The 26,688-nt window shown below is 43.0% G+C and overlaps 1 protein-coding gene across 1 annotated transcript in view; it reads left to right on the forward strand.

The window, feature by feature from the left end:
- The first annotated feature begins 2,829 nt into the window (after positions 1–2,829).
- The window catches only part of LRRC32 (leucine rich repeat containing 32), a 37,647-nt gene continuing 13,788 nt past the window's right edge, over positions 2,830–26,688 (forward strand). Inside the window, exons 1-2 of the mRNA XM_066588288.1 lie at positions 2,830–3,013; positions 19,495–19,591. Coding sequence (XP_066444385.1) covers positions 19,499–19,591 — 93 coding nt within the window. The 5' untranslated portion in view covers positions 2,830–3,013; positions 19,495–19,498. The remainder of the gene's footprint in view (positions 3,014–19,494; positions 19,592–26,688) is intronic.

Raw genomic sequence — 26,688 nt, forward strand, 5'->3', positions numbered from 1 at the left:
GAAGGTAAAGTGATTTTCACTTTTATTGGTTATTACAAAAGTAAAAGTTCTCTGACATTGCATGGACCATTTAAGTTATACAATTGTGACCGCCTTGCAGCCACCACTAGGGGGAGCATAGAAGTCATCTGAAGTTGGGTCTACAACAGAGTTTAATGTTCTGTATAAACCATGCGCTCCCTGTGGAGGAGGCTGCAAGGAGCTGAGGTTACAGTATTTACAGGAGCACTAAGAGCAAGAGAACTGTTATATCTAATTCAGGGGGGGGGGGGGGTCGAGCATAAAATAACAGAAAATGGTGCAATCCACAAAGTGTGAGGGCGGTTTATAAAACATGGAGGTCTAGTAATCTAGATGTTTGGGGCATTCATCAGAGTCTTTCTATTCTAATTACTGCACAAGGCTTTCACTGACAGAATGTAACACATTGTATCCAGCAGCGCCAACACATGTGAGTGATTAACATCAGCGAGCAACACATTACTGAGATCGTTATCAATGAGCCGAGCCCACTCAATTGGGGGCTTACCTGAAGTGAGCAGGCAGGAAAGCTGAGATATCATAGTATATGTACACAGTGACTGAGTGCAGCTCTGGAGGATAATACAGGATGTAACTCAGGAGCAGTACAGGATAAGTAATGTATGTACACAGTGACTCCACCAGCAGAATAGTGAGCGCAGCTCTGGAGGATAATACAGGATGTAACTCAGGAGCAGTACAGGATAAGTAATGTATGTACACAGTGACTCCACCAGCAGAATAGTGAGTGCAGCTCTGGAGTATAATATAGGATGTAACTCAGGAGCAGTACAGGATAAGTAATGTATGTACACAGTGACTCCACCAGCAGAATAGTGAGTGCAGCTCTGGAGTATAATACTGGATGCAACTCCGGATCAGTACAGGATAAGTAATGTGTGTACACAGTGACTCCACCAGCAGAATAGTGAGTGCAGCTCTGGAGTATAATACAGGATGTAACTCAGGATCAGTACAGGGTAAGTAATGTATGTACACAGTGACTCCACCAGCAGAATACTGAGTGCAGCTCTGGAGTATAATACAGGATGTAACTCAGGAGCAGTACAGGATAAGTAATGTTTGTACACAGCGACTCCACCAGCAGAATAGTGAGTGCAGCTCTTGAGTATAATACAGGATGTAACTCAGGATCAGTACAGGATAAGTAATGTATGTACACAGTGACTCCAGCAGCAGAATAGTGAGTTCAGCTCTGGAGGATAATACAGGATGTAATTCCGGATCAGTACAGGATAAGTAATGTATGTACACAGTGACTCCACCAGCAGAATAGTGAGTGCAGCTCTGGAGTATAATACAGGATGGAACTCAGGATCAGTACAGGATAGGTAATGTATGTGCACAGTGACTCCACCAGCAGAATAGTGAGTGCAGCTCTGGAGTATAATACAGGATGTAACTCAGGATCAGTACAGGATAAGTAATGTAGGTACACAGTGACTCCACCAGTAGAATAGTGAGTGCAGCTCTGGAGTATAATACAGGATGTAACTCCGGATCAGTACAGGACAAGTAATGTATGTACACAGTGACTACACCAGCAGAATAGTGAGTGCAGCTCTGGAGTATAATACAGGATGTAACTCAGGGGCAGTACAGGATAAGTAATGTATGTACACAGTGACTCCACCAGCAGAATAGTAAGTACATCTCTGAGGTATAATACAGGATGTAACTCAGGATCAGTACAGGATAAATAATGTATGTACGCAGTGACTCCACCAGCAGAATAGTGAGTGCAGCTCTGCAGTATAATACAGGATGTAACTCAGGGATTAGTACAGGATAAGTAATGTATGTACACAGTGACTCCACCAGCAGAATAGTGAGTGCAGCTCTGGAGTATAATACAGGATGTAACTCAGGATCAGTACAGGATAAGTAATGTATGTACACAGTGACTCCACCAGCAGAATAGTGAGTGTAGCTCTGCAGTATAATACAGGATGTAACTCAGGATCAGTACAGGATGAGTAATGTATGTACACAGTGACTCCACCAGCAGAATAGTGAGTGCAGCTCTGGAGTATAATACAGGATGTAACTCAGGAGCAGTACAGGATAAGTAATGTATGTATACAGTGACTCCACCAGCAGAATAGTGAGTGCTGCTCTGGAGTATAATATCGGATAGAATTCAGCATTAGGCTGGGCTCATACAACCACTTGTTTAACACATATTACGCAGGCTCTGTCAATCAATTACATTGCCTTATGCAGTTTGGCTCAAACTAGTATGGCAGAATTGCGTAATACGCGAGCGCATAAAAGAATGCAGCAGGTTCTATTTTGCCATGTATATACGTGAGATAGAGCCCGTTCTTCTCTATAGGCGCTAATATGCACCCGCCCATACGCACTATCATTGTGTATGGGTGGCTTGTATATGCACCGTCGCTTGGCTACGACGCAGGAAATATAACCAAAAAGCAGGTGCCCTGCGCATGATGTCGTGTTGCAGCACGCAGTCATGCGCAGCACAATTTCGCCACCATACATGTCCGTAAGCAGGGTCACATGCGGCTCCACGGCTGTAACACTGTGCAGGACCCTCGCAGCATTTTACGCTTACGGTCGTGTGAGCCCGTCCTTAGCATGAAATAAGTAATGCAATGCATTTAGAAAGTGACTCAACTTGTTATGTAGCTTCTATCTGGTGTGCGGCTCTGGGCCGCCCCCGGCAGTATGAGATGTATGAGACCAATAGAAAGGATGAGTCCTGTCATTCTATCAGTCAGCTCTCCGGTAATACTACTAGCACTAAGACCGGCCCCCCGCCGCACTCCGCAGTCCCATATAAGGATAGCAGGATATTTCCCTGAAAATTTCCTGTTCAGTTTTGCAAAGTTTCCAGTGAAGCTTCCCACATAGGAACAGCAAGGCTCCGGGATGAATGGCTTCAAGGAACTGGCCAAATCTGCATGTCATAGAAAGCCAAAGAACCCAATCACCCTCCTCTCTAGATAAGGTAATAACTGCTCCTATTGAACTAGAAGAAGGAAAAAATGACAGATGTAGCAGAGCTGAGTTTGTCACAATATAGGAACAGTGTTCTTACATAGGACTGCAAGAAAACCGATAAACTGCACATAAAAAGCAGAGACTTGGGCAGTTCAGCTCTGCTACATCTGCACCAAATAATGCATAGTGATGCTAAATATTATTACAGAATGCTTATTTCTTTATTTTGTACATATTCCGCAGCGCTGCGCATCACCTGATGTCCCCATTGGGGCTCGCAGTCTGAGTCCACCTATCAGTATGCTCTTGTGATGGGAATATTTCCTGGGAAGCTTCTCAGTACAGGCGGACCTGGTCACTAGAAGAGATGCTAATGCTGCCTTACTGTTGATAGCTGCATGAACAGATGTAGCAGAGCTAAATGGGACATTTGTAGAGTAACTGTGTATGCATCAGGATGAAATAGCTAATATCAGTCATTCGTAAAACCATGGTAAAACCAAATTATCATGAGGGATTGTGTCATCTATCTCATATCTATCTATCTATCTATCTATCTATCTATCTATCTATCTATCTATCTATCTATCTATCTATCTCATATCTGTCTCAGATAATATCTATCTATCTATCTCATATCTATCTATCTTATATCTATCTCATATCTATCTATCTCATATCTATCTATCTATCTCATATCTGTCTCATATAATATCTATCTATGTCATATCTATCTATCTATCTATCTATCTCATATCTATCTATCTATCTATCTATCTATCTATCTATCTCAAATCTATCTATCTCATATAATTATCTATCTCTCTCATATCTATCTATCTCATATAATATCTCTCTATCTCTCATATTTATCTCTCTCATATCTATCTATCTCATATAATATCTATCTATTTATCTCCTATCTATCTATCTATCTATCTATCTATCTATCTATCTATCTCATATCTACCTATCTCATATCTACCTATCTCATATCTATCTATCTATCTATCTATCTATCTATCTATCTCTCTCTCTCATATCTATCTATCTCATATAATTATCTATCTATCTATCTCATATCTATCTATCTATCTATCTATCTATCTCATATCTATCTATCTATTTATCTATCTCATATCTATCTATCTCCTATCTATCTATCTCCTATCTATCTCATATCTATCTATCTATCTATCTCCTATCTATCTATCTCATATCTATCTATCTATCTATCTATCTATCTATCTCATATAATTATCTATCTATCTATCTCATATCTATCTATCTATCTATCTCATATCTATCTATCTATTTATCTATCTCATATCTATCTATCTCCTATCTATCTATCTCCTATCTATCTCATATCTATCTATCTATCTATCTCCTATCTATCTATCTATCTATCTATCTCATATAATTATCTATCTCTCTCATATCTATTTATCTCCTATCTATCTATCTATCTATCTATCTATCTATCTATCTATCTATCTATCTGTCTATCTATCTCCTATCTATCTATCTATCTATCTCCTATCTATCTATCTACCTATCTATCTATCTTCTCTTGCTCTCGGCTCACTATTATTATACAGTATGAAGTCAGTTGTAACTCCCATCAACCACATGATTATTGTGACTTCAGAATGTGTTTGGCTCAGTGGAAGTACAAGTTCCGTTCCTTGCTCTCATACACTCTGTGCCACATCTGCTGAGACTTGTAGTTCTGCTGCACAGTGGCCGGGCTGCAGGGTCTGGTAGTTGTTTTGATGTAGAAGTAACAATGTGGGGGTCTCAGCTGTGATAACAGCCCCCAGTAGGATACAATGTTGCAGAGCTGGAGCAGATAGATAACATGTTGCAGCCGGCAGCGCTCTCTCTGGTTCGGCTCCCTTCACACCAAGGAACAAACAAGGAGTGACTGGTGAGTCGTAAATGCAGTCAGTTTACACTGGCAGATGATCATTTACCTTTTTTCGTCATTCGCTCATTCACCTAATTGTTAGTCATTCAAGAGACTGTACAGTGAGTGCGAACGACTGAACAACTTGTGAACGACTGAGGAATAACTTCAAAGTCTGCATAAAGTGAAGAACAAGCGATAAGTGAGCACATTACTGTCGCTCGCTGTTCATCGGCCGGCTTTGCATTCATTGTCCTTTACATTTACACCATCCAATGATTTTCTTGTACGATAGCCATTCTGTGTAAAACGGCCCCTACACTTCATATACGGTCTGTCTGGTTGTATACATTGTATAAAGACTCTCCCGGTCCGGGGGGGCGGCACATCTTATAGCCCCTGTCACATCTACAGCTGTCAGCACCTTGTCTCCAGCTGCTACAGGCCACTGCTCCTCGTACAACTGGCCTAACACATTGGATATGTGTTGGTATATTTGGCCAACTTTGGTTGGTCGTCTGCCAATGTAATGTCCCCATAAATATTACTGTCAGCAGAACTCCCCAGAATCTATCTCATATCTATGTATATATTGTATCTACCGATCTAATGTCTATCCATCTATCTCATATATCTCTCTCTATGTATCTAGCTCGTAACTATATCATATCTATTTAATATCTATCTATCTATCTATCTATCTCCTATCTATCTATCTATCTATCTATCTATCTCATATCTATCTATCTCATATCTATCTATCTCATATATCTCTCTATGTATCTAGCTCGTAACTATATCATATCTATCTATCTCATATTTATCTATGTATCTCATATCTATCTATCTCATATCTATCTCCTATCTATCTATCTCATATCTATCTATCTATCTATCTATCTATCTATCTATCTATCTATCTCATATCTATCTCCTATCTATCTATCTCATATCTATCTATCTATCTATCTCATATCTATCTCCTATCTATCTCCTATCTATCTATCTATCTATCTATCTATCTATCTATCTATCTATCTATCTATCTATCTCATATCTATCTATCTATCTCATATCTATCTATCTATCTATCTATCTATCTATCTCATATCTATCTATCTATCTATCTATCTATCTCATATCTATCTATCTCATAGCTATCTATCTATCTATCTATCTATCTCATATCTATCTCATATCTATCTATCTATCTATCTATCTATCTATCTATCTATCTATCTCATATCTATCTATCTATCTATCTCATATCTATCTATCTATCTATCTATCTATCTCATATCTATCTATCTCATATATCTCTCTATGTATCTAGCTCGTAACTATATCATATCTATCTCATATTTATCTATGTATCTCATATCTATCTATCTATCTCATATCTATCTATCTATCTCATATCTATCTATCTATCTCATATCTATCTATCTATCTATCTATCTATCTCATATCTATCTATCTATCTATCTATCTATCTATCTCATATCTATCTATCTATCTATCTCATATTTATCTATGTATCTCATATCTATCTATCTATCTATCTATCTATCTATCTATCTATCTATCTATCTCATATCTATCTATCTATCTATCTATCTATCTATCTATCTATCTCATATCTATCTATCTATCTATCTATCTATCTATCTATCTATCTATCTCATATTTATGATACAGTACAGGATAATCACAGTCACAGGAATGTATTAAAGAGGTTGTGCCAGAATAGTGAGTTATCGTCTATCTACAGGACATCCACGGGATAGGGGATACCTTGCTGAGAACCCCACCAATCTTGAGAGAACAGGACTCTCATATCCTAATTTCTAATAATTGTAGGTGTCGCTTCTTTCCCCGCAGTGACATCACTCTGAATGGAGCGCTGGCTGCTCTTACATGGTCAGCGCTCCATTCATTTCAATGGGGATGATAGAAGCACCCAACTAGGTGCCGCTCAGGTATCTTGGCAGTCTCATCCTCACTGTGGGGTTGCACTAACCCTGTAGTGAGGAGGATGGGGAATACGGGACCCCCATTCTTGAGATTGGTATCCAACAATTGTATCCAGTTCTGAGCTGAAAGTAGAATTAGCTACAGTATGTACAATGTATCAGTCTGCAGTCTGGGTTCTTGAGCTCACAGAGCATTGTCTACACTGACACAATCATATCCACTTCTCAGCTGCGAGCAGGACTGGCTGTGTACAATGTATCAGTCTGGAGTCGGAGCTCTGGAGCTCACAGAGCATTGTCTACACTGGATACAGTTGTATCCACTTCTCAGCTGAGAGCAGGACTGGCTGTATACAATGTATCAGTCTGGAGTCCGAGCTCTGGAGCTCACAGAGCATTGTCTACACTGGATACAGTTGTATCCACTTCTCAGCTGAGAGCAGGACTAGCTGTATACAATGTATCAGTCTGGAGTCCAGGCTGTGGAGCTCACAGAACATTGTCTACACTGGATACAGTTGTATCCACTTCTCAGCTGAGAGCAGGACTGGCTATATACAATGTATCAGTCTGAAGTCCGAGCTCTGGAGCTCACAGAGCATTGTCTACACTGGATACAGTTGTATCCACTTCTCAGCTGAGAGCAGGACTAGCTGTATACAATGTATCAGTCTGGAGTCCAGGCTGTGGAGCTCACAGAGCATTGTCTACACTGGATACAGTTGTATCCACTTCTCAGCTGAGAGCAGGACTGGCTATATACAATGTATCAGTCTGAAGTCCGAGCTCTGGAGCTCACAGAGCATTGTCTACACTGGATACAGTTGTATCCACTTCTCAGCTGAGAGCAGGACTGGCTGTATACAATGTATCAGGGCTCCTTCAGACAAGTGTTTTCCAAAATATGCTCGCTCTTGTACAATTTTTTTTCACAGAGAATGAGTGTACTTTGCATGTGTGACTGCGCAGATACTATCCGTATTTGTGCAGGCATCGCCAGGTTACATGAAGGAATCACCCCAGCATGATGTAAATGGCTATCAAGCCAAATGAGGTACCGCTGCTCGTATGTATGCGCACTGTTTTGCCATATTTCTACACTGATACAATTGAATCACCTTGTGAGCTGAGAGCAGAACCGAAAGCCGCGCCGGAGGATCGCAACTCTACTGGACTGATAGAGGCGTTCTTTACACATTAACGCCTCACATTCGTGGGTACATCATATGCTCCCGAGCGCGATATCAGGCCACGTACACGGCGTGATACTGCGCTCTGCTTCACGCTCACGGAGTGTTATCTGCATTAGATACAATTGTATCCACTTTGGGGCTGAGAGCAGAAGTAGCTATGTACAGGCTGGGGGGTCTTTCACACGAGCGCATAAATGACGCGTTTTTATGGGCAACCGATATACGTGACCATCTGTGGCATTGGCTTCCAATGCATCCATTAACACTGGCGAATATACGGTGCGTAAAAACGTAGACCCATGAAATATGGAACACACTTATCTGGACCTCATTGAACACTTGTGTCTAAGTGCTCTTCTACACAGGATGACTGTCAGGTGCTTCAGCGTCCGACAGCCGTCCCAGCGATAGTCGTTCCTCTGCTTTCACACAGGAGTAGGGATCGCTCAGTGAATGGAGGTGGAGCGGGCTGGGGATCGCTGCGGCCACCCGCCTCCATTCACAGTAAACAGGCCATCATTCATAGATACTCAGGCCATTAAATGTAAGAGGACCTTAGCTATGCTGCCATTCAGCGATGGACTAAATACATTAATTAGGACACGCTGGCCCTTTAAGAGGCTGAGCACCTTTATAGGAAGATCACAGTGGTGTCAGCAGGGCACAGAGGTGCATGTACATACATTGGGCATCTAATTGTCCATGCCAGTATTGAAATGGCTATGGTAACCCAGAATCATGGCCATGACCTGCAGTACCCCGTGCAGGGACTACCCAAACTAAGGGCTCCTCCACACGGGCGCAATATGCAGAGAATAGAACTCATTGATTTCAATGGCTTCATTCACATTGCCTTTTTTTGGACAGTCCATGCTCTATTTTTGCGCTCGCAATGTCCGCACAGATGCACAATATGCTGCACACTTCCATGTAATAAAGAACATATATTGAACTCATTGGCTAATTAGCCATTTTAATTGGCACGTGTCATCTGCTGGCCGCAAATCAACATGCCCTGTGTGCGGAAAAAATACAGTACAACGCGCTGATGTGTAAAAAGCCTCATCTATAGCGCAAAAACACACGTCCGTCTGAAGGAGCCGCAAGAAAATAGATTGTGTTTGTGTCATATCTTCATGCATCGAGGAGGGGACATACCAATCACCGAGGTGGAAACCACCTTGAAAAAAAGTTTTAGCGTTCCTAAACAGTGACTGAGAATGGAAACTTCTGGACAGTACTATACATATTATATAATACATACATGTTATACTATACTAAGACTCATGTCCAGCCAGTTCAGCCTATTACCCCCAATGTTGATCCAAAGAAAGGCAAAAAATCCCAATGAGGTAGAAGCCAATTTTCCCCATTTAAGGGAAAAATTCCATCCTGACTCAATTTGGCGATCAGAATGACCCCCGATCCCCGACCCTTCTGAGTAATCAGTGATATAACATGTAATATTATAACGCTCAAGAAAGACATCCACGCCCCTCTTGTACTCTTATCGAGTTCGCCATCACCAGGTCCTCAGGCAGAGAGTTCCACAGTCTCACTGCTCTTACAGTAAAGAACCCCCTTCTATGTCAGGTAGAAACCTTCTTTCCTCTAGACGTAGAAGGCGCCACCTTGTTACAGTTGTGGGTATAAATAGATGATGGGAGAGATCTCTGTACTGACCCCTGATATATCTATACATAGTTATAAGAGCGCCCCCTTGTTACAGTCGTGGGTATAAATAGATGATGGGAGAGATCTCTATATTGTTCCCTAATATATTAATACATAGTTATTAAAGTGCCCACTTGTTACAGTCCTGGGTATAATAGATTATGGGAGAGATCTCTGTACTGACCCCTGATATATCTATACATAGTTATTAGAGCGCCCCCTTGTTACAGTCCTGGGTGTAATAGATGATGGGAGAGATCTCTGTACTGACCCCTGATATATCTATACATAGTTATTAGAGCGCCCCCTTGTTACAGTCCTGGGTATAATAGATGATGGGAGAGATCTCTGTATTGTCCCCTGATATAACCCTAACCCTCAGCCATCTTTTTTCTAAGCTAAATAACCCCAATTTTGATAACCTCTCTGGGTATTGTAGTCCGCCCATTCCACTAATTTCTTTAGTTTCCCCCTTTATACCGGTGCTCAAAACTGTCCACAATATCCCACGTGTGGTCTGACCAGTGACTAGTAAAGAGGAAGAACCATGTCCTCATCCTGTGGTCTCATTACGCTCTAACGTGATATCGCTTGGTGCTAATTACAGGAGATTACGGCTCCACATGTGACATGGAAAACACCTAATTCATTTATTCTCTGGAACAGACTGATTTAAAGAGAACACAGAGCTGCATTGGTGGAAGTGCATCATTATATCCTGTCCTGTGGAGCGGTGGCTCAGGGACCAACAGTCAGAGAGAGAAAGACCAGAGACATGAAGTCAAAGCCGCAGAGACTGGAGATCCAGAGACCAGAGCTCAGAGATGGAGTGCAGGACCGAGTTATACAAAACTACACTGACCCCTTTATTAGAGCCCCCGGAGAGCGGCATAAAATCACGTGACAAGTTTTTGTGGATCAGTTTCAGTGTGAATCCACATTAGATGGGAAGATCCAGCGATCGGAGCGACTTCCAACGAGGCCCGGGCATCGGTGCTAGACTAGCCGGGGCTGGGATTGTCAACCACGGCGGGGATGGGGGGGGGTTCTCATGCAGGAATGTGGAGAGTATACAGAGAGTGGCATGAAAAGGATCCTGTGGTTTGAACCAACTCATCACTGAAAGGGGTCAGAGGAGGATGTCAGGAATCGTTCTGACCAACAGGCTGCACAGTCAGCTGAATACAACGCTGGAGCTCCAACTAACGAGTGCGAACGCACAACTCGCCATTAATTATCACAGATGGGATATAACAGCAGACGACCAGTTCCAGCGCCATTGTGTCTAAGAGAAACAAGATGAGACTCCAGCGGGCAAAAGAGCGCAAAACTTGTATCACTGAGCAGCAGAAAAACATCTCCTGGTCAGATGGATCCAGATTTCTGCTGCCCCGTGCTGATGGGAGGCCAGAATTTGGCACAAGCAGCATGAATCGCTGACCCCTTCCTGTCAGCTGGTCAGAACATGTCAGCACCGCCATCTGATCTGCAGCGACTACAAGAAGCTTCCTGTCCGCAGGGGCCGATATTCCTGCAGAACGGTTCAATCACCTAGTAGAATCTACGGCACGATGACTGGCTGATGGGGCTAATAAAGGGGCGGTTCAGTGTACACCATAATGTACTAACATTGTCCACCGCGGACTGTCTATTCTATTACTGCAGGTCTGAAGTGGATTCTCATAGCATATCTTCTGGCTGTGTCCTCCTGATAGGTCTACTCTCTCCTCTGGGAACCTTACAGTCCTCCGCTGCCAGAAGCGGCTCCACCATCTGAACACAATAGAAGTACTCTTGTGTCCTGGGAGCCGCCTGCGTGCAGCAGATGAACCTGTCAGTAAGCGCTGCAGCCGTCTACAGACGCAGTTATTGTCCCGCAGGTAGAGGCGAGGACATGGGAAATACACGGCTGCAATAACACGGTCCCACCACTAAACACTGATGTCACCGCCATAAATCAGCATCAATCAATGGTTTCATCTAGTCGGGGCCCTCACACCGCGTCCCACCTCCACATTCCGGAAAAACGAGTTTCATTCCCCGACTGTTGGAAATGAAGACGTTTATTCTTCTTAAGGAGTGAATCAGATCCCACCTGCGCCTCCCCGCCCTCCGCGCCGATGCCAACTATTGTACAGCAGTTACAGGTGTCTGGTCCTGCCCCAAGTGCTTCTGTGTACCGTATATCGCTGGGGTATCTACCATGGGAAAGTCATGCAGCCATACTTGTAGGACGCCCCTATTGGCTCTTGACCTTGAGAAGCAAGGTGACAGAGCTTCTTGTCTACCAAGATGTTAGGGTACAGCCACACGTAGAGCAATTCTTCTGCCCAGTGCGATGATTAAGATGATAATTTGGGCATGTAGGGGGCAGTACAAAGGCTTACAACTACAGGGAATTTAGGGAAACTCCCAATTAACCCATTAAGGTTCGGTCTCACACGGACAGGTCGGATTCTGCATGCGGGAGGCCACAGCGGTATCCAGTTCCGACCGCACATACCTTGTTATTATTTGTATTGCGGATGGACCCGGTGGCTCGCCGTCGGACATGTGCAGTACAGATTTTTTTTTCTGCGCTGTCGCTAGGCGATGAAGTGGGTACCGGCGACGGCTTAAATGCGCGTAAGAATAGAACATGCTGCAATTTTATTTCCACGAGCGGGAATCACAACAGTTGTTGGCTCATGTGAGCAGACATGCGAATGCGCTATTCTTGTTTATGGATGCGGAATACCGCTGATCGTCCGCATGGGCGACAATCGTGGGTTTCGGATCTTGTGGACGCGACAATACCAAATATGGGTTTTATTAATTTTTTATTATTAATATGAGGAAAGGTTTTTTGTTTTACTTTTACTTCCTCTATTTTTTGGCAATAATTTAATTTTTTTTTTTAACTTATTTTTAGTTTTTTGTTTAGGGGCCCTTAGTGGGTCTTGAACTTGTAATCGTTTGATCACTCACACGGTATGTTGACAGACAATCGATGAAGGTGTACCACAGAAACAACTAATTGGCACCCACCAATCACTTCACAGGGAGGGATAGGGCATGTAAATGCAGCTGTCAGAATTGACCGTGGCATTCAAAGGGTTAATATCCATGACCCATGGAGGCCAGAATGCCCCTTTCTTTATAACCGTCCCCGCTCCCAATAACAGACAGACACTTCTAATTTGGATAATATTGGCCACAGCAGCCTATTTATTAACAAAAATATACAATGAATTAACAAAATTACGAGGGGGGGGGGGGGGGGGAGGCCATGGAGCCACAAAAATCTGGTGCCACCATAACCAAACTGTTAACACTGCCCCACAGCCAGAAAACAGGCTCAGGGGCACCACAAGCCGCCCTTAGGTGGCTACCACTATGCAACTTACAGCCGTTGGAGGGTCTACTGCCCCCCACCACCAGCCAAGTCACCGCACCAGACACGATACTGATTATCCAGGAGGGAGTCTTTACGGGTGAGACCGTGCCCACCCAACTCCCCCCTACACAATTTTCAACGACTCCAAGGACCCCCCACCCAACACTGCCATGACAAATTACCCTTTTACTACCCTAAACCCACCAAAAAACGGGCGGGCGGGACTCTCTGCTCACTCCTCTCAAAGATGGCGACCCCGCAAAGCTCCCCACTTTATATAACCCCCCGCCCACTAAACTTTCCACCAATCCTGACCCTTTCCCACCTCTCTTCTAGCACTTTCTACCCACACTTCCCCGCTTTTATTAACCTATTCCTCACTTCGGCTAGCTCGCCCCACGCGTCATGATGGGCTTCCTCTTAAAGGGGCCACGACCCCTCTCGCTCCAGCCCCATACTCGATCAGCGTTAGCACTGATCGTGGCTGTTGCAGGCGAGTGTCTGCTATCACAGACAGTTGGCACTGCCTTGCATGGAGTGAGAGCGGCTTGCGATCCCGCTCCATATAAACCCGGGACAGCCAGGACGTAAATGTACGGCCTGTTGTGTTCAGGATAGATCACCATGGCTGATCACTGGGGGCTAGCAATCAGCTGATTGGGCGTATGCTGTCACACAGGGGCTGGAGCAGAAGCTGTTGCTTCGACCCCCGTGGAGTGGCCGGCGCTTGTAATTACAGGCTGGGGTCCCATTGATTTCAACGGGAGCCGCGCCTTGAGTTACAACGCTGGTCACTACACAGGAGTCGGAGCAGCAGCTTCCCCTCCGCCCCCGGTGTATTGCGGTGCCCAATCAGTTGATCAGCTGGTGTTTAGAGCGGCAGGTCCCACTGATCACCATTGACGACCTATCCTGAGGACAGGTCATCAGTAGTTTGGGCCTGGAAAACCCCTTTAATAGAGAGATGGTCGCTTGTTCAGGAGCTCCATCAGATATCTAGAACAAAGAGCAGTTACTAAAGAGGGTCTCTCTCTTTGGAGGACTCCAGTTCTGTTCATCTAATCACCCCACAACTCTCATCATTTACAGATCTGCCTTAGACGGAACCACAGGACGGGGTCCTGCAGCAAAACAACAACTTCTTCTGGGGGTTTTAACAGAGAGTGTATCTCATTGTATCTAGTATATATGTATATCATGACCTGAGGACCTCCACTTGGTGCACTCACCCCGGCATTAGCTGTTTCGGACAAAAACTGCTTGTACTGCATATTTCAGTCTATATGTTCATGTGAGAAAAAAAGCAGGACGCGGGACCGTAGGATTTCTGCTGCCATCTTACGTGAATACGCAGTGAGTGCCCACGTATGACGCCTATTCACTGCGTATTTTTAACCCTTTGCAATGCAATTTTGGATTCAGGGTTTCCTAGGGGGCTTTCTCTTTCTGCCATATATACAATGGCGCCATCTGCTGGCTAGAGCCAGTGCTGCGGTATGGGATATGCTGGAGAGGCCCCCCCAACAACAGAGCAGCCAGTAATCTACAGTAAGAATACCCTGCCGGACGTGTTCCGACATCGGAGCTGTACAGCCTTCAATCAGAATGTCTTTAGACGTCAGACAGTGGATTGGAAAGGGTTAAAGCTCCTATAGATTTTTCTTCACGTGTAAAATACCTGAACAGTCTATGGGGTTTCATGCCGTTCATATTAGGCAGTAATAAAATACACACGGAATACGGAAGCCAAATACGCCTCCGTGAGCCCGAAATAGGGAAAACCTGTAGTGACGTTTTAACGGGCTTCAAAATGAGGAAGGCAATTTCCTAGGTTTGCTATAGGGCCTTGTATATTGTAGTCAGTGCGGGCAATGTATACACTTCGCACCTCCGACTACAATCTGTAACTGCTCTTCGACAATCCTATCCAGCCAAGAAGTGGTGGAGACGCATGCGCATGGCTTTCTTTGGCTAGTTCCAAAACTCTGTAGACTTTAGTGGAGAGGTCTATGTTATATTGGGCAGGTGGGATCCAAGTTCCAGCACTGTTATGGGGGTCCGTATTACATTTTTGCCAGGAACCTTTATGTGTCGCCATCCAGCCATGACTGTAGCTCCCAGTGCTATAGGTGCTGAAGAAGTAGAGGCAATCCCCATGTCAGACAGAGACTCATAGGAGGGTGCTATCTGCTGTTCACTGACCATATGTAAAAGGCAATAATGATAGAATAATGCTACAGAGGCGGACAGACATCTGTCTGGGATGACTTAGTGCATCCTGCACAGAGCAGGGGGTTGGACTCGATTTTCCTGGAGGACCTGATGACCCCGGAGGACCTGATGACTGCAGAGGACCTGATGACCCGGGAGAACCTGATGACCCTGGAGGACCTGATGACCCCGGAGGACCTGATGACCGCAGAGGACCTGATGACCCCGGAGGACCTGATGACCCCGGAGGTCCCTTCCAACTCTACCATTCTATGATTCTGTTACATGCAGAGATCTGCACTATAGATACACACAATAGTCACCCACGAGTTCCCGGTGACATTGTTGACTACGAGCTCATCGGGATGACTTAGTACATCCTGCACAGAGCAGGGGGTTGGACTCGATGATCCAGGAGGACCTGATGACCCCGGAGGACCTGATGACCCCGGAGGACCTGATGACCCCGGAGGACCTGATGACCGCAGAGGACCTGATGACCGCAGAGGACCTGATGACCCCGGAGGACCTGATGACCCCGGAGGACCTGATGACCCCGGAGGTCCCTTCCAACTCTACCATTCTATGATTCTGTTACATGCAGAGATCTGCACTATAGATAGACACAATAGTCACCCACGAGTTCTCAGTGACATTGTTGACTACAAGCTCATCTGTAATTAAACCCAGTATGTTAATGTTACCTGGAAATCACCTGAAATATGCAGGAAGTCATCTGTGAAACTTCATGATCTCATACAGGAACAAATGACAGTGCACATGGGTGAGACAGAGAGAAACAATAAGAACAATAGTGTGCCAACAGTAGCGATTATTGCAAAAAATGTACTCAAACAAACAAGTCTGCGTGATAACCGGCGCATTTACACGCACGGCCATCGTGCGCCATTCCTTTACAGTTCGCTAGTCGCTCACATGACAATCATCGCTGGCTGCTGCTGTCAGTTGTGTAATCAGAGCTTCTCATCACCGACTCTCAGTTTGCATCTAATCTTGGAAGATTATAAATTAGATTCCGTATTATGTTTGGAATATTGAATGCCGGTTACGGTAATGTCGCTGTTTATATAGTTATACAGGGAACATATAAACTACTCTATACATGATTACAGCAGCTATAGGGGTTGTGATATTCTGACAGCAGATAGAGGAAGCATTGTGAAGCTTTCCTGCAAAACTTTAGCTTCAAAACTGCAAGATTTGGTCTATCAGATATACAAACTGACACTTTTATTGGACATTGTGGCCATAGGAGCTCAGATGGAGCATATTCTGTTGACTTGGTGGAATTCTCCACTTCTATTTCTATGCTACATGTGGGAAATTCACAGATTTTTCCTCTGGGGTCCACTGAGACCCCATAGCGGTACTTTTTATTCAGTGAAAAGGAAAAATGAGAAGCTGCCCTGATGGAGCTGATACCAGCTGCCAAAAACAGGGATTCTGATGGAGGTATCTATATGCCTGATATTTGGAATTTTATAACATTATCACTCAGCCCTTAAAGGAGCAATAGGGGGATATACAGATGCTGAATAATTGAGATCAAGGGGACTTCACTTTAAGGATTTGGAGGTTACACAACTGGATCACAGGAGGCAGATCACATCTACTCACACAGCTCCTTGGGAATTTCTTTCACTGAACTGAAGAACCTAAAACATATTTGAGAACAGGAAACTTCCTGGGTACAGCCGAAGAAGAGAGCAAACATCCATGAGGTCTTTTTTTGGAATGTAGGAGGAAATGACTGTCCTTTTTAACTTTCTTGGTGTGAATCGCTGATAAACACATTTCACTTGAAAAACATCTCCCCAGCAGGGCTGGTGCTGACTCTGAGCCGTGGGGGGAGACACTCAGGGACAGTCCCAGACAACAGAAGACTGCAGGTTGTGTGATACTGCTGATACATGTGAAGGAAGGGGCAAAGTTTGGAGAGGTAAGAAAGGACTAGCAGAAATAACTACAGAAGATAGATAGATAGATAGATAGATAGATAGATAGTTAGATAGATATGAGATAGATAGATAGATAGATAGATAGATAGATATGAGATAGATAGATAGATAGATAGATAGATAGATAGATAGATAGATAGATAGATATGAGATAGATATGAGATAGATAGATAGATATGAGATAGATAGATAGATATGAGATAGATAGATATGAGATATATAGATAGATAGATAGATATGAGATATATAGATAGATAGATAGATAGATAGGAGATAGATAGATAGATAGATATGAGATAGATAGATAGATAGATAGATAGGAGATAGATAGATAGATATGAGATAGATAGATAGATATGAGATAGATAGATAGGAGATAGATAGATAGATGGATAGATATGAGATAGATAAATAGATAGATATATCGCCTCCCTCATCTCAATCCATCAACCAGCCCGGGCTCTCCGCTCTGCTAACGAAACCAGACTGAGCGCCTCTTTAATTCGAACTTCTCATTCCCGCCTCCAAGACTTCTCCAGAGCAGCACCGGTCCTCTGGAACGCACTACCAAAGGCTACCCAAGCAATCCAGGACTCGCAGAACTTCAGGCGTGCTCTAAAAACGCACCTCTTCAGGGAGGCATACCGCATTCCCTAAACAAACTCCTCTGTACGTCGCCTGATAACATGCTCCCTGACCTACCGACTGCAATCCCTGCTAGCCATCATAAACCGCTCCTGCAGTCATGCCGATTCTGCCGTCACATGGCCAAATGTCTGACCATTGTCTATGTGTATAACATCGCTCACACCTTGCCATACCATGCACATCTCCTGCCCCTTTACCTTCTGTATCCCCCCATTACTTGTAGTATGTAAGCTCGTTGGAGCAGGACCCGCACCCCTATTGTTTCCATCAGCTGATTACTATGTAACCGCGGTTCTGTAATGTTTGTACTTTTGTCTTTCTGTATCCCCCCTGTCTATGTAAGCGCTGCGGTATATGTTGGCGTTATACAAATAAAGTTTATTATTATTATATGAGATAGATAGATATGAGATACCACCCCAATTCCCAAGAAGTTGGGACAGTGTGCAAAATGTAAAGAAATGTAAAGAAAAAAATAACACAATGATTTGGAAATCCCATATATCATGCCTTATTCACAGTAGAACCTAGAGCACATATTAGAATACCATATGGAAACTGTATACTTCCATATTACATCCTGTATCCAAGCTAGAGGCGGTACAACAAGGTACTCGAGCCTCCATGTATGACTGTATCACATCTTGTATCCAAGCTAGAGGCGGTACAACAGGGTACTAGAGCCTCCATGCCCCCCATATCACATCTTGTATCCAAGCTAGAGGCGGTACAACAGGGTACTAGAGCCTCCATGCCCGCCCATATCACATCTTGTATCCAAGCTAGAGGCGGTACAACACGGTACTAGAACCTCCATGCCTGGGGTCGGTTCTCCACAATAAATTACCCTTTTCCTCTGATATGTAATCACTTCGTTATAATAATGTTACAATCACTGAGAAAGTATCATCTATCCTACAACTTCTAGGGGAGGGAGGCTACTGACAAGGAGTGTGTATATATATATATATACTCCTTCTAGGGGAGGGATTGGGATGCTGTAAAATGTAACTAAATGTAAAGAAAAAACCGTCCTGGAGATCTCCTCCAGCCATACTTCATGCACCATAGACCCTATCGGGGGGGGGGGGGGGGGTATTGTTCCATCTCATTTTTGAAAAATGAACTGATTTATAAATTGACGGCAGCGACACATCTCAGAAAAGTGATCGGTACTGCTGGAAAAGTGAGCGGTACTGCTGGAAAAGTGAGCGGTACTGCTGGAAAAGTGAGCGGTACTGCTGGAAACAGCTGAAGGGTAGTCGGGTTAACTGACAAGTGCTCTCATTAACCCTTGCTGCGCCGTGTTCCTGCCATTATTCTGCACAGACGGGATCTGCCTTCAGTGAGGAATTTACTGCCGCATTCTAAGCAAAAACAAACACTGCGACTTCCTTCTCTTGTCTGTATGAAGATCCTGGCATGTAGTCACTCTTAGGGATGTTATATATTGTCAACCTCTCCGGCTGCTGGGGAACAACAACTCCCATCATCTCCAACCAATGCTTCTCTCTTCTGTTCACAGAGCCATGCTCCTTTATCTTCCGCTGCTACTGATGATAATGGTGAACGAAGGGTCTGCAACCTACCGCGCCCATGAGAAGCCGCCTTGTGTAATATCGGTATGACCTGAGACTTTGTGTATCTGCTAATCTCTTGGTGTCTTAAATAATACATTTTATATCAATTCATGACGGTTTACAAGATCTCTGCTTGCAGTCGCTGAATGGAAACTGTTTACTTCCCTGTGTGATGCTCATACAGCTGCACGGCCGAGATAGTGCCAATATAACGAGCTTTATACAAGTGTGATCATGACATGAACGCACAACATGTCCCTCCCCTAAACGTTACTAAGGAAAGTTTCCATTCACTGACTGGAAGCAGAGATCTTGTTACAAATTCAAATTATATTAGAAAATTGTAGAATTCTCCATTATGCAGGTGTATTTGCTAAAACCAGAATATGCCTTTAACTTGTCATATCTGTTAGTATATACATGTATATCCATACCACAGCAGGTAGGTACTCACGGACTAAGGCCTCCGGCTCAGTAACGTCTTTGGGCTGTCTGATGTCCATGTAAGTCATTCTATTTCCCTCTATCTCTCTGTCTGCAGCGGGTCCAGAAGGCCTCATGGCGACGGCCGGGTCGGATTCCAACTGTGAAATCTCGCAGCAGAATCAGACCCGATGCCCCGGCAGAGACCCCCAGAGACACATACTCACCTGTCCGGATCCACCGCGAGTGTCTCGGCCGGTGAGCTGGTGCGCTTGTGCAGTGATGGAAGCCATCCGTGCGATTTTCCACACCAAATTGAGTATGCTGCGATTCTCCCCCGCGGGCCGTAAATTGAAGGTGATTTCCACTTGTGGGCAGGAAAGAATCCTTTAATAGAGCATGTCTATCGGCGGACATTGCTGCGGAATTTGTAGCGGGTGTCCGACCGCGAAGTCCGCAGCGAAAATCCGTCAATGCGCATTGGGCCTAAGTCTTCACACCTTCCACTTTTTTTTACATTTTGTTAATGTTGGGGCCTTGTGGAAATTTTTAATGAATCCAGTTTTTCCCCTCATTCTGCAGTCAAGAACCCATAAAGACAAAGTGACAACAGAGGTAGAAACCTTTGGAATTTTTTTTTATAAATGAAAAGCTAACATTTTGCGTTGCCATAAGTATTCGCTCCCTTTGGTCGGTCACATGACATTTAGCTCTGCCCCTCCTATTTCTCCATCTTTGAGATGTTTCTTGATTGGAGTCACCTGTGTTACATTCAGCTGGTTGGACATAAGAACCCCCCATCCTGTCCATATAAGGTCTCACCGCTCACAATGCATATCAGAGCCAAAACCAAGCCATGAGGAGGACAGAACTGCCTGTAGAGCCCAGAGACAGGATTGTGTGGAGGCTCAGATCTGGGGAAGCCACAAAACATTTCTGCTGCCCTGAAAGTTCCCAAGAGCCCAGCGGCCCCCATAATACTTACATGGAAGAACAACCAGGACTCTTCCTAGAGGGGCCGACCCCCAAACTAACGGGGAGAGATGGGTCTTGGTAAGATAGGAGACCAGGAACCCAACGGGCACTCTGGCTGAGCTCCATAGATCCTGTGCGTAGATGGGAGACACTTCCAGAAGGTCGACCATCACTGCAGGCTCCACCAATCTGGGCTTTATGGCGGAGCGGCCAGAAAGAAGCCTCCCCAGTAAGACACATGAAAGCCCCCTAGAGTTACCAAAAAGACCCTAAAGGCTCTCAGACTTCAAGAAACAAGATTCTCTGCTCTGATGGAACTAAGGTGGAACTTTTTGGCCTCTAAGCATTCTGTCTGGAGGAAACCAGGCGCCGCTCATCACCGGCCCAATACCGTGATTGTTCTCAGCAAGAGAAACGACGTAATCTTGTAGATATGATACCTTTTAATGGCTAACAAAAATACATAATGTAATAATAGCGAGCGTCGGCCCAATACCATCACTACAGTGAAGCCTGGTGGTGGAGCATAACGCTGGGGGAGAGAAGGCCAGTCAGGGTGAATGGAAGCGAGGCGCCTCTCATCACCTGCCCAATACCATCCCCACAGTGAAGCCTGGTGGTGGAGCATCATGCTGGGGGTAGGGGAGACCGGTCAGGGTGGGTGGAAACCAGGCGCCGTTCATCACATGCCCAATACCATCCCTACAGTGACACCTGGTGGTGGAGCATCATGCTGAGACTGGGCAGAAGGATTACCTTCCAACAAGACAGTGACCCCAAGACCCCAGCAGACATCTCCGGAGAGACCTGACAATGCCTATCTGCAGACAGTCCCCATCCAACCTGACAGAGGGCAGAAAATCACAAAGTCCAGGGGTGCAAACCTCATGGCATCTAGAAGACTGGAGGCTGGAATCACTGCCAAAGGGGCTTCAACCAAGTATGGGGTACAGGGGTGTGAATACTTAGGTCACTGTTAAATGGTAGTTTTTAATTAAAAAAAAATAAATAAATAAGATTTCTAACATTCTGTTCTCACTTTATCATTATGGGGCCCTGAGTGCAGAATGAGGGGGGGGGGAGATATTTTTAAATTTGCACAAGGCCACAACATAAAATGTAAAGAAAAAGTGTCTGAAGACTTTCTGGACCCGCTGTATCTATCTATCTCATATCTATCTATCTCCTATCTATCTATCTCCTATCTATCTATCTATCTATCTATCTATCTATCTATCTATATATCTTCTATCTATCTATCTATCTCATATCTATCTATCTATCTCATATCTATCTATCTATCTCATATCTACCTCATATCTATCTATCAATCATATATCTATCTATCTCATATCTAACATCATATCTATCTATCTATCTATCTATCTCCTATCTATCTATCTATCTATCTATCTATCTCATATCTATCTATCTATCTCATATCTATCTATCTATCTCCTATCTATCTATCTCATATCTATCTATCTCATATCTATCTATCTATCTCCTATCTATCTATCTCATATCTATCTATCTCATATCTATCTATCTATCTCATATCTATCTATCTCATATTTATCTATCTATCTATCTATCTCATATCTATCTATCTCATATTTATCTATCGATCTATCTCTCATGTATCTCATATCTATCTCTGTATCTCATATCTATCTCATATCTATCTACCTCATATCTATCTATCTATCTATCTCATATTTATCTATCTATCTATCTATCTAGCTATCTCCTATCTATCTGTCTATCTATCTATCTATCTCATATCTATCTGTCTATCTATCTATCTCATATCTATCTATCTATCTATCTAGCTATCTATCTCATATCTGTCTCATATCTATCTATCTCCTATCTATCTATCTATCTATCTCATATCTATCTCATATCTATCTATCTATCTATCTATCTCCTATCTATCTATCTCATATCTATCTGTCTATCTATCTATCTCCTATCTATATATCTCATATCTATCTATCTATCTCATATCTATCTATCTCATATCTATCTATCTATCTATATCATATCTATCTATCTCATATCTATCTATCTATCTATCTATCTATCTATCTATCTATCTATCTAGCTATCTCCTATCTATCTATCTAGCTATCTCCTATCTATCTATCTATCTATCTATCTATCTATCTATCTATCTATCTATCTATCTATCTGTCTGTCTATCTATCTATCTCATATCTATCTGTCTATCTATCTATCTCATATCTATCTATCTATCTCATATCTATCTATCTATCTATCTATCTATCTATCTATCTATCTCATATCTATCTATCTATCTATCTCATATCTATCTATCTATCTATCTATCTATCTATCTATCTCATATCTATTCATCTATCTATCTATCTATCTATCTATCTATCTATCTATCTCATATCTAATATCTATCTATCTCATATCTAACTATCTCCTATATCTATCTATCTACTGGATCCCCATCTGGAACTTGTGATGTTACTTGGCTTGTCATGATGTCATCACTTAAATTACTATAATTTACATGTATTTAAATGTTTTAACATATTTTTTAAGCATTTTTGGTGGCGTATTTTTATTTTCTCTCACTATGGCCGCCTGCAGACGGCTGGGTCGGATCCGGCTGCGAGAATTCTTGCAGCGGGACCCGAGCCCCTGCAGAGCCCAGCACGGCACTCACCTGCTCCCGCGGCCCCGGCTCTTTGATGTGCCGGCTGCCAGGCAGCCGGCGCATGCGCAGACCGGAGCCGGCAGCCGGGGAGTGACATTTCTGTGCAGAGCTCTGCGGTCCCCGCACAGAAATAGAACACGCCGCGATTTGTTTTCTGCACGTGATTTCACACGGCCGTCTGCCTAGGATTGTGTTTTCATATGGCAGCTTCCACGGGCGGAAATTCTGCAGGAAATCCCGCCGCGGAATTTCTGCCTGTATGCAGGGGGCCTAGCTCTTGAAAAAATTCTGAAACATTGCCGTTTTCCACCGGCTGCTGGACTTCACAATACATTGACAATGTTACTTTTCTGCCTGTGCTGTGAACATTGGGAGCAGGTCAGCCATCATCTCATTATCATCACAGACAGTATTACAATGAGAGGTAACACCTGTATATAGATAACAGAACCCATCATTCACTATAGGTGGTGTCACAGCTCACCTCCTCCTCCTCCCTTGCACATAGAACATGCTCATAACACTCTTACAATAACTAGTTTTCTGACCTTCTGTAAAGTACCTCTGCTTGTTAGGTATCAAGTTGATTCCACTTCTTGCCAATAATGCTGCTTGTGTCAGAGTAGACTACAGTATTCATTTGTAAAAGCAGCTCATAAACTCTAATGAAACTGGGGAGCAGAAGGACCGAAAGAGAATCTTGGCATCATAAAGCTTCCAGGAGGAGAAGAAGCGCTACTTCTCCATATTTTCTCTGCCTCACAGTGTAAAGACAAAGCCAAGACTTTTCCTACATCCAACCCTCAGCTATTGTCAATGGCTGAATCCTGCCTATCTAGTCTCCAGCAGTGCAGAAGACCTGCAGTTGTTATAGCCGCACCCTAGAGGGCGAAGTGGGGGAAGAATCGGATAGCATTCAGTTCGAAAAACAGATGTATACCTCCCAATTATTAAACAATGAAAAGAGGGACAATTATTTTATGTATGACCACGCCTTCAATGCTAAGCACCGCCCTCAGTAAGGGGATAGTAAAGTAATAATGCCCCTGCGTGCCAATGTTCTGTAATATTTACTCTGCTATCCCCCGTCAGTAATAATAATCCTGCATGACTCCCTGAATAATAATGCCCCCGAATTTCCCCCAGTAATAATCCAGGACTCTCCAGCTGAATCCAGGACAGTTGGAAGGCACACAAATGCACAAAACAGACTGTGCCCTCTAGTGTTTGCTCTGAGAACTGCAAACTAAAATCACTAAAAATTAGTTTACAATAACAGAAAAACCTTGAGATGATCAGCCAAAATTCCTGTGAAAAATAGTATTCTAGGGTATTTGCCCTCTCAAAGTAGTGGTTGTTTGGAGAGGTTTTACTGTATGTCATAAAGGAACACAGAGCAAGCAACAAAACACTGCCACCTAGTGTACAATTGTTAGGATAAGGTTAATTTACACATAGTTCTGCAGATAATTTCTGAGGACGGCGGATCTATAGAGGTGAATATCTCACAGCACATTGAATGCATTATTTATGATGATGGAGGATACATAGGGCAGCACATTGCATTAAATACTTAAAGACCCCCCAGTGTTTTGCACTGTGAGCGCTGGTCCTCTATGCTGTATTACATTGTGAGTGCTTATCTTCGGAGGAGTATTTTCAGTGGGAACTGATAAGTTACTGATCCATGACAACAAGATTAGGCAAGCAGTAAAAATGAATTAATAGCAAACACCAAATGTCCTGTAAGCAGAAAAACGATCCAAAATCATAAATTACTATGAAAAATTCAACATAAAAGAACATCTGTTGCTGATTTTATTCTCTGTGCTGCAATACATGGCCTGTCTAATAATAAACATTGCTCAATACTTTATTGTATAAAACAGCCTCCAAAATTAATCTTGTACTGACCTCAAGTAACATGGTCAAGTTCCTACCATAATTATATCTGACAGCAACCCTGAGAGTAATGCTGCCTCATGAAAACCATTGTCACCTTACAGACTAACTCTGTTATTATCATGATAAAAGAAGCTGAAAAGTCTTACTACAAGAATATAACTACTATAATACTGCCCCTATGTACAAGAATATAACTACTATAATACTGCCCTCTATGTACAAGAATATAACTACTATAATACTGCCTCCTATGTACAAGAATATAACTACTATAATACTGCCCTCTATGTACAAGAATATAACTACTATAATACTGCCTCCTATGTACAAGAATATAACTACTATAATACTGCCCTCTATGTACAAGAATATAACTACTATATTACTGCCTCCTATGTACAAGAATATAACTACTATAATACTGCCCCCTATGTACAAGAATATAACTACTATAATACTGCCCTCTATGTACAAGAATATAACTACTATAATACTGCCTCCTATGTACAAGAATATAACTACTATAATACTGCACCCTATGTACAAGAATATAACTACTATAATACTGCCCCCTATGTACAAGAATATAACTACTATAATACTGCTCCCTATGTACAAGAATATAACTACTATAATACAACCCCCTATGTACAAGAATATAACTACTGTAATACTGCCTCCTATGTACAAGAATATAACTACTATAATACTGCCCCCTATGTACAAGAATATAACTACTATAATACTGCCCCCTATGTACAAGAATATAACTACTATAATACTGCTCCTATGTACAAGAATATAACTACTATAATACTGCCCCTATGAACAAGAATATAACTACTATAATACTGCCCCCTATGTACAAGAATATAACTACTATAATACTGCTCCTATGTACAAGAATATAACTACTATAATACTGCCTCCTATGTACAAGAATATAACCACTATAATACTGTCCCCTATGTACAAGAATATAACTACTATAATACTGCCCCCTATGTACAAGAATATAACTACTATAATACTGCTCCTATGTGCAAGAATATAACTACTATAATACTGCCCACTATGTACAAGAATATAACTACTATAATACTGCCTCCTATGTACAAGAATATAACTACTATAATACTGCCCC

This window comes from Eleutherodactylus coqui, chromosome 1, assembly GCF_035609145.1.
Source record: "Eleutherodactylus coqui strain aEleCoq1 chromosome 1, aEleCoq1.hap1, whole genome shotgun sequence".
Classification (NCBI taxonomy): Eukaryota; Metazoa; Chordata; class Amphibia; order Anura; family Eleutherodactylidae; genus Eleutherodactylus; species Eleutherodactylus coqui.